Consider the following 18,511-nt stretch of genomic DNA (forward strand, 5'->3'; position numbering starts at 1 on the left):
ATAAAAAATATGAACGAACAATTTGACCACAGAGTAATCGGATTCGTGGCGAATCTCCAAGTTTTGAACGATTTATCCCCAGCGACATATCGTCTGGAAAACAAATCAAACTGGTTTTCGGTTAACCGCATTTTGGAACGAAGCCCTATTGAAAGAAATCATTTTTTTTCGTGATCGACCGAGGGTCATTGAAGGCAGATATTAAAATACCGAATTTTAAACCGCGAAAAAATATTTTTAAACATTACTTTAAAACATATCATTAATGGGAGGTTTTGAATGCCTAAGATTATTGTTTACAAGAGGAATAGGGGATGTTTATGAAAAAATGGTGATGATAGTAAGTTTTTTTTTCGATAAAAAGCTTATTTATTTTATGAAAAAGTCTATTCAGCCTTGCATAAGGTACTTATTTACTGCTCTAACTACATAAATTGTGGTATATATACACTACCTGATTTCGGTTTCTGCCTCTCCTCTGGACCGTTTCTCTTCAGCAGGCATTTTTTAAGGAAGCAAGGTAATGTTTATTCAGCCATAATACTAGTATCTGGTCGACGCAATATGCGGAACACTGAAATATTTCAACAGAATATTAAATCAGAAAATGGTTGGCTAGCAACACGTAAACCGCCACCAAACCATAAGTTATAGGTATTAACGGTTACAGAACCAGAAAAGCAGTAGGTTAAAGCGGCTTATAACTTGAGCAAGCAGCGTCCGTGTAAAGATTAAACGGTTGAGGCAAAAGGATCTTCCATCTCCGCCAACTGATCATCAAAATAAGCTTCACCTCTACTTACTTACAAACAATCATCGTAACTCTTATTCTCCTTGAATAAACACCGACAGAAATACCCATATCTATTCATAACATCCCAGTTTTACTTCGACACGAAGACAAAAAGTATTCTTCAAGAGTTAGTACGTTTTTTACAGAGTAAAATTTCTTTTACTCGACGTGAACTTATATGCGTTAATTTGTCTCGTAAACCAGAGACGGTGAACGGAAATCTCATCGCAATGAACTATAAACATTAAGAAATTTTCTATAACGTTTACGTTCTATTTTTATATGCAGCTGCTTGGAATACAAAAGAAAATTTATTCAAAATCCTCAAAGTAAGGGATAAGACAGCCTGTTTTTTACATTAGTAAAAATACTGTGTGTTATAAAATATTCTGTGCTGCACGAACTCTTCAAATCACTTTGCTGCGGGAAAAACGTCAAGCGACGAATAAAAGACGTAATATTTGCCAGAATTATTAGGATAAAGACAAGGAAGAATAGATTGATGAAGGCTTAGGTAAAAGCATTAGTGACTTATGAAAAAAGTATTTTTCCAAGGGTTTTTGTGATTACGAAAACACTCCATCTCATATTATCCAAACAAAACTCTTGTCCAGTTACTTAGAGATGGATTGTTTTCGAGGTTTTGTGGCAATTTATACTTACTTTGTTGACGGTATTACATCGGTACTTCGCGGTTCAATTGGAAAGAGATAGCCAGTCCAATATGTACAAATTTAAAAGCAAGTTTTATGGCATTTTTGAGCCATTTTAGTTTGATAAAAGACCTTAGTTTGTTCAAGTTATTAGCGACTGCACCAAAACCAACGTCGACTTGAGCAACCAAAATATTATAATCTTACAGCCAATCAGGGAGCTCGTTATAGCTAGCAGTGCAAGGATGGGCCAATCAGAGGAGAGGGTATATTACACTTATTAAAATTGTCCAAAACTTTCGCGCTTCGCTTGATCCGCTCTGGGAATTCTTTTTTCTAACAAAATATTTTTTCCGGTTAATGAAGCGTGTTGATTAGAGAAAGCAACAAGGGGAAAAAATTAAGCCCGGCGAACCCGGAAAATTAAGGAATTGTATCGTTGAATGTAAAATGCAAAACCTAAAAATATAATGTCGAGACATCCCCTCTGCATCACTATTCCTCATTTCCTTTATTGATATTCGTGTTCCGCTCTAATAACAGCAGGATATACAGACATACAGGTGAAAACGTTACTATTTTTAGTTGTTTTAATTTCTTTTTAGTTAATACCGTTTTGATACAATACCTCTTTGGACGACAAAAATTTTATTTTAATAACATTTAAAAATGTCTTTCTTTCTTTCTTTCTCTCTTTCTTTCTAGATCTCTCTCTCTCTCTTTCTTTCTTTCTCCCCTTCTTTCTTTCTTTCTTTCTTTCTTTCTTTCTTTCTTTCTTTCTTTCTTTCTTTCTTTCTTTCTTTCTTTCTTCCTTTCTTTCTTTCTTTCTTTCTTCCTTTCTTTCTTTCTTTCTTTCTATCTTTCTTCCTTCCTTTCTTTCATCATCAGACTGAATTATAATTCGAGTTCAAATAGTTATAAATATTATAGTTAATAATAACTAACAATAATAACTTGAACTTGATTTATAATTCAGTCTGATGACGATCACTGGAGATTGATCGAAATATCAAACAAATAAATCATGCACAGAAAGCTTCTCGTTGTGTCCGATCCACATGACACAGTCACGCGGCAAACAAGAAGAAAGCGCTGATCCTTCGGTCCAACCTCAGTTATTTTCCACAGCTTCCGATATTTTATTGCCCTAGAAAATTCGTTATGGCCTATAGATGCCTCTTGAACCAGTGTCCAATGTCATTTTATATAATTACAATTACTCGAGGAGTTGGTAAACCACTGCCGAGTCTAGTACTGAAGTCTAACATCACAAAACTATGCACGTTCAAATGACAATTAAAATAAAAATCGAAACAATTAAGAAATTGCTATTTTTGCACGACCCGTAACCTTCGCTGGAGCTCTTTCGCTTGAGCTCTTTCGCTTATAACCACAACGATGAGAGCTGATGCAGTTTCAGAAAATGAAAACGTTCTATATTTGTGATATCTACTCAAGCATTTCCGTCATTCATTGCCAAGTGCATAACAGGATTGTGAGGAAGGATATATCTTTCGTGCTTGGCTTGGGAATTCGTACCCATTGAAATTTTGATTCCCGATCCCAAAATTTCGGTACACAAATCCTGAAATGTAAAAATCCCTCAACCTTATTTGTAGAACTTAGAAAAGACCTAGTATGAGTACCTACGACCTACACACATCACAAACTAAGGAATATAGAAATTAGGACAAACAAGACCCTGGTGGCAGGGTATACCGGCTTACCTGGTTGGGAAAGTTTACTAGTATTTAAGTCTCTAAGAATCTAACGGAAAAAGTGGTAATAAAAACTGCAAAATTTCGAACTGACAGTGTCCAAGCCCTTTACTGTGAGTAAGGCAGAGCTTTTATGTCGTACTGGTCAAAGTCATCGACTAACTGAACTCCAATCCGGATTTTGGCATACGTAATTAGGTTGTCGTGACGTTATTCTCCATGCACATTCGCACGGACATTTTATAGCCTTCCCTAAAATCGAAATGCTTCATTTGCTTGATTCTTCATAGTTCCCTTGGTTGAAGACCCATTGCCACTTACCGTGATGTATCACAATTTGTTTACATTTTGAATCGTGTCACCACCGAAAAAACAATTCCAACCTTTTGAATAAACTCTTAGATAGTCCCTAAAGCCGTAAAAGAATGTAAAAGAATCATTATTGTGCCTTAGTGCTATGTCGGAAAAGGATTCAATATGACGTTATTATTCAATATATGAATCTTTGAATTTCATGGACCACGAAATTAATCTGTGACCGCGGTGCATCACGGTAAGTGGCAATGGGTCTTTAACCTATGGTTTTAAATAAACAAGACCCTGGTGGCAGGGTAGAATGGGTTACCTGGTTGGGAAGGGTTTACTAATATCTGAGTCTCTGAGGAAATAAGTTGCAAAAAAGGCAGAGTGTGTATGCCATACTGATCAGTCCTCGAATAACTCAATCTGGAACTCCAAACTCCAATTCCAATTCCGGTCCTGATTTTGGCATATGTCGCGACTAGTTTTACGGACATGCAAAATCGCACGGGAATTTTAATATTACTCGCTTTAAAATCGAAATGCTTCATTTAAAACGCAAGTACAGGCTTATATTTGATCAAGACCTCTCTCAGAATTGCTTTACATTTTATGATTTTATAATCAATCAATATTTTTCAATGAATCGCCATTTTTGAAGAAAATTGAAGGAGATCATAACGCTTCGAACGGCAAAGATCAGATCAAACCTAGAATGTGCTTAGCAAATTATTTATTTCACTTCTTTAATCAAATGGAATCTTAAAATAAATAATGTATTGTACCTCATGTTCCTTTGTAGTAGACTTTAAAGCCAAAACAGTTAATGTAACATAACTATAGGCTATAAGAATATCTATATTGTCAAGTTCAAGTTAAGGTGACTCGACCCAATACGTTTGCACGAACATCTACTATTTTTGAACCTCCCATGCCTTAAGAGAATGATTCCCATTTCATAGCCACTAGGACATATATGTTACATATAGAATAAACTTCCTTCTCACATCACGTGGTAATGACGTCACACTTGTTTTCGCTTTGAGCTCAAATTTAGCCCTCAACCGCATTTTCTAGCGAAATGCTTTATGCTGCCTATACCTTGAGTGTTTGTCTTCCTCTTCCTCCTTCTATAAGCCTTTTCATAGTTTAAGAATCGATTCCACTGCGCATGCGATTTTATCCCGAATTTCTACTTTCTTTTGTCTAAACCTTCTTTTGTTCTTAATTAAACAAAAGAAGGTGAGAAATTCGGGATAAAATCGCATGCGCAGTGGAATGGATTCTTAAACTATGAAAATGCTTATTTCCCATGAAGTTTGAAAATTTTAGAAATAATCGCTTAGGATCACCGCTTAGAAATTGGCTCGAAATCCTTGTTCACGAGTACAGTGATATTTCTAGTTCGGCTGTCTTGAATTACAGCTGTTACCCAAACAGAGCTGCGTAGACATTAATTTTCGTCACGTGATCTGCTAGCTCCGCCTTCTCTTAATCACTTGGCACCATGGTGACATTGATTGGCAGTTGGCACATGCTAATTATCGGACTGTAGATTGAACCCTACAGTGAAAGCCCGCAAAGGTCTCTTTGCTAAGTTCCCGAAGACTCCTGGGTATACTATTGCGCAATTTTTTTCATTTTGTCGCGCAGTAATCAGTCAGGAAAAAAAAGTATTTTATAACCGGTTTATCACAGGTAACCCGGTAAAACAAAGGTATTTTTTGAGCGGTTTACCGCAGGTATCCCGCTAAAAACGAAGGTAGCATGCCCGCGGTTTACCACAGGCAACCTGCTAATCAGGACGGGGGAAAAAACCAAAGGTATTGTTATGAGCGGTTTGCTACAGGTAACCCGCTAAAAACGAAGGTAGCATGCCCGCGGTTTACCACAGGCAACCTGCTAATCAGGACGGGGGAAAAAACCAAAGGTATTTTATGGGCGGTTTACCACAGGTAGCCCGCTAAAAATTACCATCATATTTTGGAGATGTATTTTTTAGTATAGGTCACGAGATGCTGCAGATGTGTTTTGATTCCTGTTAGTTTCAGCAAATTCCACTGCATATTTTGATAGGGATTAACAGCTTCTTTTGATACGGTATTATTCTACTATAGAAGGCTTAAACGTAGCTGAAGGTCTACTGGGATTCAGCAAACTAAAACACATCAAATTAAGCAGCTTTCAGAGACACAAACATAACCAAAGAAAGTAGCACCCGCGTCTTATTGGCTTTGACAAAATGGCAACGATACCGTGTTTTTCAGTCCTTCTTTTTCTTAGTCTTGTATTCCTCTCAATTTCCCTCGCACATACCAGCTATTCCCCATGTTTTAAGAAAAACATCGGCTCGATTCCTCACGACCATCTCCTGTACAAGAAGGATAAACCATTGGTTATTGGACACCGAGGCAATCCTATGAAGTACCAGGAAAACACATTGGAGGGATTTAAGAGTCTTCTAAACACCAGTGCCGATGGTTTTGAGATGGACATTTACCTGACTAAAGATGATAAACTCGTTGCTTTCCACGATGACAATACACAGGTTAGAAAACGGGTATTTACTTAACTAGTTCTTACTTTTTATTTGAAAGAGAAACAGAGGATATTACATGGGCGCGCGCGAGTGAGCGTAGCGAACGAGTGAGAGATTTTCAACACGAGAGATAAATAGAGATTATCACATGTTAAGAACTTGATATCGTTTTTATTCACTCGTTTTTCCGTATCATATCGCGAACGAGCGAGTCCTTTGAATGCGTGTACCTTATGGCCATTCGTCTTTTTGATAAAATTGAATTATCGATTTATTAAATTTGGCCCCAATTTTCGATTTTTTTATTAATTAAAATCAAACTTTGAATTCCATTTTTTCAATTTTAGAGTTTTCGTTTAAATAGTTGAAAAAATTGACAGATACAGAGAGCAAAATCCCACACCTTATGGCCATTTAAGGTTTTAGGAAATTAAATTATCTTTTTAGTTTTTGGTTTCTTTTTTTTTTTTTTTTTTTTTTTTTCGCTAAAAAGAATATCGCTTCGATCATCCCCCTCCCATTTTACCGACTTCAAAATGACCAAAATCAAACTAATTGAGGTAGAATAAATAAATCAAATGATCAAAACATGAAAAAGATGATGAAGATGATCTAAAGAATAACCGTAACTTTTGCAAATACGCAAAATGTACATTCGTTTACCAGCCTTGGTTGAAGCCTTATGGGCTTTGACAAAATGGCAACGATACCGTGTTTTTCAGTCCTTCTTTTCCTTAGTCTTGTATTTCTCTCAATTTCCCTCGCACATACCAGCTATTCCCCATGTTTTAAGAAAAACATCGGCTCGATTCCTCACGACCATCTCCTGTACAAGAAGGATAAACCATTGGTTATTGGACACCGAGGCAATCCTATGAAGTACCAGGAAAACACATTGGAGGGATTTAAGAGTCTTCTAAACACCAGTGCCGATGGTTTTGAGATGGACATTTACCTGACTAAAGATGATAAACTCGTTGCTTTCCACGATGACAATACACAGGTTAGAAAACGGGTATTTACTTAACTAGTTCTTACTTTCTATTTAAAAGGGAAACATGGTCGTATTATTTGACTTCTAATTTTTTTTTTCTAGAATTTGACCGGAGTAAACAAGACCGTTTGGGAAATGACTGCAGATGAACTAACCAATCTTACTATCAAAGATTCTCTTGAGTTCGGTAAAGTATTATAGTTATGCATACCACTTTTTATTTCCGTGTTCTTTTCAATTGTTCGAGTCTTGTGTGTGTATGAGAAAGTAGATGGGGACGGGGCTGGGGTGGGGAGAGGGTTTAAGAGGAGAGGGGTAGGTGCAGGCATCATTACCTAAGATTTGAAAATTACAGTTGTCTTAAGGACGTTTGCGGCATTGTTCTTCCGCATGGTTTTAGTGAGCGCGCTCTCATCGTGATGACGTCATTCGCGATGTTTTGATAAGCAAAAAATATCTTATATTTATCGTTGACCCCCATATTTCTTACCACCCAAAACCTACAACATAAGTGAATCATATCATAAATCCTTATTACTAACTCTTACTCAAATGTTTTAAATTTAGAAATACTAATAAAAATAGTCATATTTGATGGACATTAATTTTCTGCATCATTTTTTCTTCGATGTTTAATACCTTAGACTATCACAGCGCGCGTCTTTTCTTCGCTGAATACCTCATTTGTTTTATTCAATTTTTCACTTTTTTAGCAAGAATATGTTGGGATATGCTTATACCAAGTTTTAAAAAAAGGCAAACCTAACAAACACTTTACTGCATGCTATAAAGAAATAAAGACGACCAATGATGTCAAAATATATATTAGCAATTAGGATACCCTAGTTCTCTTGGAACTGCCGAAAAAAATGATGACAACTTTATTTATTTCTTCAGGCCCAAACACATACACGTTTTCCGGACGTCCTCACATACCGCTTGTACAAGACGTTCTCGAGGCGATGAATAATAGTGGTAAAATTATGTTTCTGGAGGTGAGAAATCTTATAGTCATAGTATTACCGTCAACAATATGGCCACCATTTTCAAAAAATGTTTTAAGTATGATAATTCTGATTATTATATACCAAGTGTCAAAATTCAATTTTCCACAATTTCTATTGGTCGAGAGTGTGTCACGCGAACGTGAAGAAATTCGACTGTTTCCTGGCGACCATTCTGGGAGGGGAATACTAATGTTATGGACCGGGAATAACAAAACCGGAAGTCACGTGAAATATAAAAACCAGAAAGCAACACATTTGAGCGCGCGTTTGCAAAATTCATTCACACGTTTTCTTTCACGAAACATCAGATTAAACATGGAATCTTCGCGATTTTCTTGTTCTCTTTGAAACTTGGTATGATAATAAAGCACTTATTTACTGGGACCTCGGGAAAGCAGTATGTTTCACTCGGTCCCAGTAAATAAGTGTTAATTATTTAAGAATAACTTGGGGTATGTAAGATATTTTCCGTTGGGAAAACGTCTAATGACAAGAGCTTTTAGTTGGCTTTTCAGTATTTTCTTGTTTCTTTATTGCTATAATTTTCCCGTAAGTGATAATGGACTACTGTCTACCCGAAAGAGAAGTTCTCCGCGGTCCCTGCGCGAAAATTAGTGCCCCATCCCCACTCGGTTCTATAGACCGAGTTGCTTCTGGTGGAAAGTAGTGCTATTTTTGTGTCGGCGTAAGGTTTTCGTTTCGAACCACTTGTAATTCCCTAGAGTATCATTCTTTGTTTAATGGTTGGTCTATATCTATTGTCATCCCCTCGAGAATACGAGAATGAGATTCGTTCTTTAAAATACCATTCGTAATATATAATGCTCACTAGAGTGAAATAACACGAGTTCTGAATATATAGGAAATTATGATTATACCAAGGCTGTTAAAGGTTTATATCTATAGCCTAATAAAGAATATCTGTTGTGTCCATTGTACCTGTAGATCAAGCCAAATCACGCAAACAACTTCAGTGCCAGCTCCAGGGCAGGTCAGCTAGTCGCTAAGATGGTAACAGATATGGGGCTTGTAAACCAGGCCTCTATTACGTCATTTGATCCAATCAAAGTACGAGCTGCACACCAAGAGAATCCGAATATTCCAACAGGAATGTTCTACATGAGACCCTACTGGGACACAAAATGTAACATTCTGCAAGACGCTTTACAGATGTTACCAGAGATGAAGGAATGCCCCTTGATTAATGTATCTGACTGTCAATCATTCATGAAAGGGGTGTTTGGATCTGGGGACGTATTGAAGGCTGTCAACGCATCCTTCTTGGACATGGATTACAAGATCTATGATAATTCTCTTTACTCTAACCACACCTTTGACGTTCTTCATAAGAACTACAGTCCTACAATCAGTGCAGGGGCATGGGCTATGTACAGTATGGCTCTGAAAAACGACTCTGCAGAGGATGTGAATCAAGATTCAGAGATTGAAAGGTTGAGGAAGATCGGAGTGAAACGATTCATCACGGATGATGTGAACCGTCTGCTTCATAAACTTGGTCGTGCTAGTACTAGTACTGTGCTTCCCGCGTCCGAAAGCACGACGCGTACGAGTTCGAGTTCGAGTTCGAATTCGAGTTCGAGTTCGAATTCGAATTCGAATCCCGCAAATACTACGCGTCCATCCTCTTCAGCCGTGAAAGAAATACCTTGCACTGCGTGCTACATGATGGCGTTCCTTATCTTGTTGTTTTGTTTTTAGTCTCGGTAATTGGAAAGGATAGCTGTACGCAAGCATATATAAGCTAGATTATTAAAAGAGATTCAGTAATTCAGTAAAAGCAGTAATAAATATTGCTAAAATCCAAGTAATTTTAGTAAATAATCATCTTTGTTAAAAAGTGAAGAGACGTTTACTTTTATTTTTTATTTTTCCGGGAGGAAGTAAATGGCATGAATGAATAAAATAAGATAATAATCTTGGAAATTTCATGTCGAAAAGGATTTAATTGGTATTGATTGATCCTACTACACTTAAACATTCGATGTTGATGGACTTAAAAAAACCGCGGCATGAATACTCACGAACAAATCGTTATTTGATCCCATATCTGCACAATGCCTAAAATCGCCCCACCCCATCCCCCCATCAGAATTCTTTGAATTTGCTGAGGACTAAATCCATTTCGTGATAAATGATGCTATATATAGATGTCTTATAGTGCTGCCGAATCACGTTTCATGTCAGTATTTTTCTTGGAAATAGATTTTGCTCACGAGACCCGCTCATGACGTGATGTTTTCACTTTCGATTTTATTGAACTTTGAACTGAACTGTCAACTCAGCAATCATCTGATACCATGCATCGAGAAAACTAACTTTATAACCGTAAGAGAAGCATAAATGCATTGAATTGGTAGACAATACCACTTCATTCTGATCTCATGCTTTTGACAAGATTACAGTACGTTTTTCCAAGTTTGTTGAAGGATATAGGATGTCCGCTCCACGGTTCCTCTACCATCTTGAATAAATTATGATAATTAACATAGAAACGAGACGACCGGTGAGTCACATATTTACAAACTAAATTGAACTGAACAGAAAAGTTGGAAAGGAAGACAGAAAGCACTTTATAACATCTGCCAAGACGCTAGAAAACGCTGTGATGTCAATAGACACGACATCTCACTGTTCCATGTTCATATTAACATACTTTATAATATGAGAGGATTCTGAAAGGGAGGGGGAGTCCTAATTCCATTTCCCAGCCCCCATTGACCAAAACCCATTGCCCAGCCTATGTTTTGCTCAAATCGTCAATCCAATCATTAAATGAAAGCTATAGCTTTGTTAGCCATTGGCTATTAATTCTACCCTCGAGGACTGTTCATTTTATTTTCTATTTAACTAGGTGCAGTAATTGGTAAATGTAGACCCATCTAAGTATAGCTTATTATTTCATCAATTGTGTTTACAATGTACGTCTACCGGTCAGGTGTCATGCCAGCATCATATGCATGATTCCCGGCCAGAAGAAACAACACTCGTTCACGGCCACTGAATATCATGCCAACCGTACAAATGCAAAAGTAACCGGATAAGATTTGGGGGCGTTAACATCATATCTATCCACAAGCTCACTCTATTATATATTTACAGTTTAAAGATCCTGATAGAGCACTAGGGTTAATAAAAAATGGGGCTTGCTGCAGCCATTGACTCAATTTTACACTTAAACTTATTAAAAAGTCATATAAAATAAAGAAAATTTTTGAAGCAAAACAAATAGAACTTAATCTACCTTTAATAACTATTGTCATTCGAGTTCGACGTTTCGACGTCAACTTATTCAAAAATATATTTTTAGGGACTTTTCTGAGAAATCCAACCCAGTCAGCAGCTGAATCATGTGCTATTTGATCCCGGAAAAAATCATGACCTCAAATGGTATAAAAACAGATCTGCAGAAACAAGTAGCTAGCTTAGACTGTGAGCTGTAAACTACAGTTAGTGACTGACTTTGGAGACTGAACGCAACGATTCTTTCGAAGGAGTAAAACGAGAGCAGAAAGCCATTTAAAAGTTAAGGTAAAGCATGAATTTCTGAATTGAAATTTTGATGTTTCCTGTAATAGCTTCACCATTATTTCCACCTCCTCTTTGTAATGACATAAGCACTGCTGAATCGGTTCAAGAATTTAGTTCGTTTTTTAAGAAATATTTTTTTAAAGCTGACTTTAATTTTGCCACTACAGTAAATTGTGCCTTCAAGATTTACGAATGAACGATGAAAGAATTAATTCACATCAACTTTCCAAATATCCAAAAATGTTCGAGTTATTTATATTTTTCAGTTTGTCATTCAGTTCGTATTAATTTTTTTTAAATTTTATTATACATTCAAATTACGTCCTCAATGATTAATATATGGTTGTATTTAGTATTCAAAGTAATAGAATGTTTTAAGGATGGAAACGTATATCAGGTTAAGCAAGGTTAGGTAGGGATGCATAGGAGATGAATACTTGTTTTAAAAAAACGTGCTGAAATTTGCTGTTTTAATCATTTTTGTAACCTTTAAGGTCAAGTTTTTAAAAAAGCAGTCAAAATATGAAAGTTTTTTAAAAGTTTACTTTTTAAACAATAAAATTGTCTTCCCGAGCAGATACTTTTATTTTTCGCATAGTTGTTTTCGCATCCGGACATTTGTAATTTTGTAACTCCTTTGAATTTTTGAATTGGTTCTCGTGTATAAAATGGGAAAACATCCCACTCTAACACATAAAAGCTTAGCTCAATCCAAAGCATTTATTCTGATTTATCTATATATTATATTACAGCTGTCAAGAGGAATCACACAAAATGAAATTCCTACTGACAATTCTTGTCGTGATCTTTGTCTCTTCATCTGCCGAGGGTAAGTGAAACTACGCATGCGTGAGGTAATACTTGCCAGTACTTGTTGTAATCGGACATCGGAATGATTCTTTGTGTGAGATTAACAATTTCCGGTTTCTTAAGTGAACCTTGCGCAAGACATTTTTTGACTTTATGCATGAGTTCTATTACAAAGAGAAATGTTCTGGTAACATAGGAAATAACATGTTAGAATATTAGGGAGAAAACTATTTTTTTACTGCACCTCGCAGAACATTTTTCACAAACTTCAATAAATCCCCGGCTCCCTCCCTTCCCACATAGCAATTCACGTTATAAATGAGCTGCCACTGGAAAGGGAGTCATAGGGCACCATGAAGACCCCCTACCCTGAACACGATCTAGAGTGCATTCATTGATGATCATTGTCCCTTATTATTAATTCATGGCTTTTCTCCCATGCCATAAACGACACTTTCATCCGATATAAAGCTGGTTGAGGGGGGGGGGGGGGGGGTATATTTGCCGTTAGTGTATTCGTAAGTTAAACATTTCTCATCACTCATAGCACTTATTTTTTTAGACATGCTGAAAGAGCTTGATGATGAGCTATACCTTGATCTGCTACAGCAAGAAGGCACAAAGGATGGTACAGTCAAAGGTATACTCACACAACTATAGTCTCTCGAATGAACGACCTTTATTATTTAGTCTAGGTTACTGACACCCCTCTCAATAAAAAACCCTTATACAGTCGCGACCTGGTCTGGGAGAAGCCCTCTAAAATGACTTGTCAAGAGTTCAGTCCGGCTCTTGACGAAGAGCAGGAGGAGCGTTGGCCCTGGAAACAAAAAAAAGATATTTGTCCACGAAGGAGCCAGAGCTATTTTGTTTTTTTCTCTTAAAAAGAAGTCTTTAAAAGTACAAAAAAAAAAAAAAAACCAAAAAAAACCAAACACATGCAACATGCAACATGCAACATGCAACATGCAACATGTAACATGCAACATGCAACATGCAACATGCAACATGCAACATGCAACATGCAACATGCAACATGCAACATGCAACATGCAACATGCAACATGCAACATGCAACATGCAACATGCAGCATGCAGCATGCAGCATGCAACATGCAACATGCAACATGCAACATGCAACATGCAACATGCAACATGCAACATGCAACATGCAACATGCAACATGCAACATGCAACATGCAACATGCAACATGCAACATGCAACATGCAACATGCAACATGCAACATGCAACATGCAACATGCAACATGCAACATGCAACATGCAACATGCAACATGCAACATGCAACATGCAACATGCAACATGCAACATGCAACATGCAACATGCAACATGCAACATGCAACATGCAACATGCAACATGCAACATGCAACATGCAACATGCAACATGCAAAAAAACCTTCTTAAATCTCTTTCTTGAAAGCTGTATTTGTGTTACGAGCTATTTCTTAATGCAATGAACTTGTGTTGTATTATAGCCGATGATATTGTAGGGATGCAATGGAATGACAAGAAGGACGATGGCCAAAACCCTTCGAGCACAACATTCTGCAAAGACAAGCCTAATGGCAACTACCCCAATCCTTTCAAATGCGAGGGTTTTATCATGTGCTCCAATCATCTCACCTACTTCTTCGACTGTCCCTCCATTCTACAATATAACCCAAAGACGGATCGCTGTGATTGGCCAAGGAATGTGAACTGTGGACCTGCACCACGCCCTACAAACACTCCCCGCCCACCTAAGCCTTCACCATCAAACTTCTGCAAGAACAGACCCAATGGAAACTACGTCGATCCAAACAATTGCAATGGGTTCATCATGTGTTCCAACCACCTCACTTATTTCTTTCACTGCCCGGCAAATTTGAGATACAATGTCAAAACTGACCGATGTGACTGGCCAAGAAATGTGAAATGTGGGCCAACACCGCAACCAACGGGACAACCAACTAAATCCCGACCAACTGTCACTCCTTCACCTTCAACCTTCTGTAGAAACAGAGCAGATGGCAACTACGTCGATCCAAACAATTGCAATGGGTTTATAATGTGTTCCAATCATCGGACCTACTTCTTCGACTGCCCGGCAAATCTGAGATACAACGCGAAAACTGATCGATGTGACTGGCCATGGAATGTAAAGTGTGAACCCACACCGCGCCCCACGCGTCGCCCCCGTCCTCCCACGCCTTCGCCTTCAACTTTTTGCAAGAACAGAGCAGATGGAAACTACGTCGATCCAAACAATTGCAATGGGTTTATCATGTGTTCCAATCATCGGACCTACTTCTTCGACTGCCCGGCAAATTTGAGATACAACGCGAAAACTGATCGATGTGACTGGCCATGGAATGTAAAGTGTGGACCCACACCGCGCCCCACGCGTCGCCCCCGTCCTCCCACGCCTTCGCCTTCAACTTTTTGCAAGAACAGAGCAGATGGAAACTACGTCGATCCAAACAATTGCAATGGGTTTATCATGTGTTCCAATCATCGGACCTACTTCTTCGATTGCCCGGCAAATCTGAGATACAACGCCAAAACAGATCGATGTGACTGGCCATGGAATGTAAAGTGTGAACCCACACCGCGCCCCACGCGTCGCCCCCGTCCTCCCACGCCTTCGCCTTCAACTTTTTGCAAGAACAGAGCAGATGGAAACTACGTCGATCCAAACAATTGCAATGGGTTTATCATGTGTTCCAATCATCGGACCTACTTCTTCGACTGCCCGGCAAATTTGAGATACAACGCGAAAACTGATCGATGTGACTGGCCATGGAATGTAAAGTGTGGACCCACACCGCGCCCCACGCGTCGCCCCCGTCCTCCCACGCCTTCGCCTTCAACTTTTTGCAAGAACAGAGCAGATGGAAACTACGTCGATCCAAACAATTGCAATGGGTTTATCATGTGTTCCAATCATCGGACCTACTTCTTCGACTGCCCGGCAAATCTGAGATACAACGCCAAAACAGATCGATGTGACTGGCCATGGAATGTAAAGTGTGGACCCACACCACGCCCCACGCGTCGCCCCCGTCCTCCCACGCCTTCGCCTTCAACTTTCTGCAAGAACAGACCAAATGGAAACTACGTCGATCCAAACAATTGCAATGGTTTCATCATGTGTTCCAACCATCTGACCTACTTCTTCGACTGCCCGGCAAATTTGAGATACAACGCCAAAACTGATCGGTGTGACTGGCCGAGGAATGTGAAGTGCAACTCTTTGAGCGATGACATCAGCTCTGACACAAACGCCCGCCGAAGCAAATTTTGCATGAACCATGGAAACGGCAATTATCGAGATATTACCAACTGCGAGGGTTACATCACTTGCTTTAGAGGATACATGTTTTACCGTGAATGCCCTGGTACCCTAAGATTCAATCCCTTGACAAGACGATGTGACTTGCCAAGGAATGTGAAATGCGCTGGTGCTGGTGGAGGAACACGTGGTAGTGGATTCTGTAAAAAGAGGGCAAATGGAGACTACAAGGATGTTCTTAACTGCAATGATTTCATTAAGTGTTCGAATGGTTATACCTACTATTTTGATTGTCCTTCTGACCTGAGATTCAACGAGAACACCGACAGATGTGATTGGCCAAGAAACGTCCCATGTAACTACTAGTAGCCAGTAACGAAGGTGAGAGTCACATGATTTTTTTGCGGATATATGTCACGATGGACGGTTGCTAGGGCTTTTGCTCCAAGATGATTCGTACCTCCAATTTTTGGCTGACAGAGTAGTATCTTATACTTCAAATTAAGTAAGACAATTGAAAATATTCATTAGCGTCATTTGATACGCTAATTCACCAGAAATCATAGAATTATATACAGAAAACTTATATAAGTTTTCCACCATCTCTTTCCAAATTTTTTAAGCCGATGCCAAATTTGGACATAATGTATGACGTCACAATAGCTGTCACATGACATGAAACGTAAATTAGTCGATAGCTTATTAATCCTATTACTTACCAAGTTTCGTTATAATGTATGCATTCTACTTTTGTCAATGGCCTAAAACTCTCAGTTTTGAGTGATGCCGGAGCAAAAGCCATAGCAACCGACCATCGTGTATGGAAGGCGTTAGAAACTTCCCTACCCTCACGGTACAGAATAGGCCTGTTGGTGTCGTTTACTACCACAATGCTTCGCGAATTTTCTTTTTTATTCAAATTTAAATTCCCGCATGAGAATATAGTAATTAACTGAAGAAAACAAAGTGTATAATGGTTGTTGTAGTTAACGACGCCATCATGAATGCATTTATTTTTAAAAACAAACTTTGAACCAATTCATGGTTCCCACTCTATACTAGCCTAGTTACCTATGCCTCACAGCTCAACAAATTAACTACAAAAATTTAAACTCTGATCGCGGAAAAGATTAGGAAACTGCCTCGTAATCCTTGTAGTACTCTTAAAACAGATACTGTGTAGTTGTTTGTGGGACAAGATTTTAATTCCACTGGGAAAACTGCTGTAACGGTGATTGGTTCACTATTGTCTGAGTCGGAACCATGAATGACAGTCAAACCTTAAAATCATGTCATTGGGTAAACAATCTCGATTACTATAAACTACTATTGCTTTGGACTCCTCCTCCTTCAATACGTAAACAATTACCCCTTTGCGGTGACTTGCCAGAGAATCACAAATTAGTAAAGGTTAGTGTTGTTTGACGACAGCCAATCGACTAAAATGTTTTCTTTTCTTTTTTCCAGTTTCACAAAGTGAATCCTTTGTCAAGGCAACGTAGTAGAACAGCAGAATCCAACGTACTCAAAGATACAATTGTAGTTGAACCGTAACATTAATTTTCCAGTCAGGAACGACTATGTTTTGATAATATTATAATTACGTTTTGTTAAAATTGTCAAAAAGCATTTTGAAAATAAAGCAAAGCTATTTTTAAGCCGCTTTTTTTGTCATGTTTTGATGAACATTTCTCTGATATACAACCTGTTTACACTGCCGTATAAACGAAGGTGTTACAAAAGATAACATTTTTAGATTAGAAAAAATCCCTCATCAATTTTCAAAATTCTACCCATTGAAAGAAAAGTTTACGGATTATATGAAGTTTTGCTGTCGTGGTTTTATTGAGCGTAATAATCATAGCACAGCACATATAAATTATACAGATCCTTACAAACTTAGCTATAAAGCTATATATGAACATATCTTTTTAGCTTGCACGCGTAATGTTTCCCCATTTCAGAGCACTGTGTCTTTCCCTTAAGAAAAATGAACTTAGATACAACCAAACAAAGCCTCTAACTTCCAAGTGAACGACACTCGGTCTGATATGGAAAAGGATTAACAGACCTGATTCGTGGTGTGACTATGTTTTCTCAACTGAACGTGACAAACCACTAGGGGAATGAACAAGCTATTGCTTTGAAACTCGTCGGGATATCATCGTTATTCCTTTCGTATCTTTTGGGATAGTCACGAATTTTCCGAAGAGTAGAAACAATAGAAAATGAATCCTCTGGAAGTTTGTCACGCTGAATTGGGAAAACATTGTCACACGACGAATAAGGTCTATTACACGCCCAAAATAATGGTCACTACCTTCTAAAGGTGTTATCAACAGCCCGGCTGAGGAAATGAGTGTGTTACAGTCGCAGGATTGGTACTTTCTATACTACTGATTCTGCTCTCTGCTGATTGGCTCGTGTCTATATCTACATCGTGATTGGTGAACTTTGTACGTAAGGGTGTCTTCACAGAGTGCTGGAGCCCGCACAAAAAGACGTGAATGCGCAAGTTTTGCGTGTAAAGAAAAAGCACGTTTTTTTGTTGTTTTTCTTGAAGACTTATTGGATCGCACAGCTTTTCATTTCGGAGACATCGAAATAAATTGATAATTGATATTGTCTTTGTTTGCATTACAAAAGATTTAGTTAATTTCATAATATGGAAATAATTTTTTACGCATTGAAAATCAAGATCTTTACGGAAACTAGTTTAATCTTTAATGTCTTTAAAATTTCAATTAAAAAGGTCGATAATAAGACGAAACTAGTTTCTGTAAATAATCTTGATTTTTAATGCATAAATATTATTTTAAAGGTTTAGAACATCGTAAGATGAAACTAAGCAATT

General features: G+C 38.0%; 3 protein-coding genes across 3 annotated transcripts in view; 2 read left to right on the forward strand and 1 right to left on the reverse strand.

Moving 5' to 3' along the window:
• Positions 1-2,143, reverse strand: part of LOC116296934 (serine/threonine-protein kinase Nek10) — a 28,174-nt gene extending 26,031 nt beyond the window's left edge. Inside the window, exons 1-2 of the mRNA XM_031705058.2 lie at positions 1,457-2,143; positions 455-574 (exon numbers count right to left, since the gene is read on the reverse strand). Coding sequence (XP_031560918.2) covers positions 455-504 — 50 coding nt within the window. The 5' untranslated portion in view covers positions 505-574; positions 1,457-2,143. The remainder of the gene's footprint in view (positions 1-454; positions 575-1,456) is intronic.
• A 3,333-nt stretch (positions 2,144-5,476) lies between these two features.
• On the forward strand, positions 5,477-9,867 carry LOC116296455 (uncharacterized). Its single transcript, XM_089036504.1, has 6 exons — positions 5,477-6,012; positions 6,384-6,412; positions 6,682-7,006; positions 7,100-7,184; positions 7,895-7,992; positions 8,950-9,867. The coding sequence occupies exons 1-6, from the start codon at positions 5,707-5,709 to the stop codon at positions 9,721-9,723; spliced, it is 1,617 nt and encodes a 538-aa protein (XP_088892630.1). The 5' UTR covers positions 5,477-5,706; the 3' UTR covers positions 9,724-9,867.
• Positions 9,868-11,396: 1,529 nt separating this feature from the next.
• LOC116296439 (uncharacterized) lies at positions 11,397-17,315 on the forward strand. The gene is made up of 5 exons (XM_089036186.1): positions 11,397-11,553; positions 12,306-12,382; positions 12,926-13,003; positions 13,862-16,038; positions 17,125-17,315. The coding sequence occupies exons 2-4, from the start codon at positions 12,328-12,330 to the stop codon at positions 16,021-16,023; spliced, it is 2,295 nt and encodes a 764-aa protein (XP_088892312.1). The 5' UTR covers positions 11,397-11,553; positions 12,306-12,327; the 3' UTR covers positions 16,024-16,038; positions 17,125-17,315.
• The last annotated feature ends 1,196 nt before the right edge of the window (positions 17,316-18,511 follow it).

The sequence above is a fragment of the Actinia tenebrosa genome, unplaced genomic scaffold, assembly GCF_029948245.1.
Source record: "Actinia tenebrosa isolate PJP-AT-01 unplaced genomic scaffold, QUT_ActTen_1.0 PGA_scaffold4__44_contigs__length_22323623, whole genome shotgun sequence".
NCBI classification, from domain to species: domain Eukaryota; kingdom Metazoa; phylum Cnidaria; class Anthozoa; order Actiniaria; family Actiniidae; genus Actinia; species Actinia tenebrosa.

Coding starts and splice junctions, on each gene's coding strand:
- LOC116296455 (XM_089036504.1), top strand. CDS start 5,707: ATGGCAACGATACCGTGTTTTTCAGTCCTTCTTTTTCTTAGTCTTGTA. Junction 6,413..6,681: donor GCAAAATCCCACACCTTATG/GCCATTTAAGGT, acceptor CCTTGGTTGAAG/CCTTATGGGCTTTGACAAAA. Junction 7,185..7,894: donor CAAAGATTCTCTTGAGTTCG/GTAAAGTATTAT, acceptor TTATTTCTTCAG/GCCCAAACACATACACGTTT.
- LOC116296439 (XM_089036186.1), top strand. CDS start 12,328: ATGAAATTCCTACTGACAATTCTTGTCGTGATCTTTGTCTCTTCATCT. Junction 12,383..12,925: donor TGTCTCTTCATCTGCCGAGG/GTAAGTGAAACT, acceptor TTATTTTTTTAG/ACATGCTGAAAGAGCTTGAT. Junction 13,004..13,861: donor AAAGGATGGTACAGTCAAAG/GTATACTCACAC, acceptor GTTGTATTATAG/CCGATGATATTGTAGGGATG.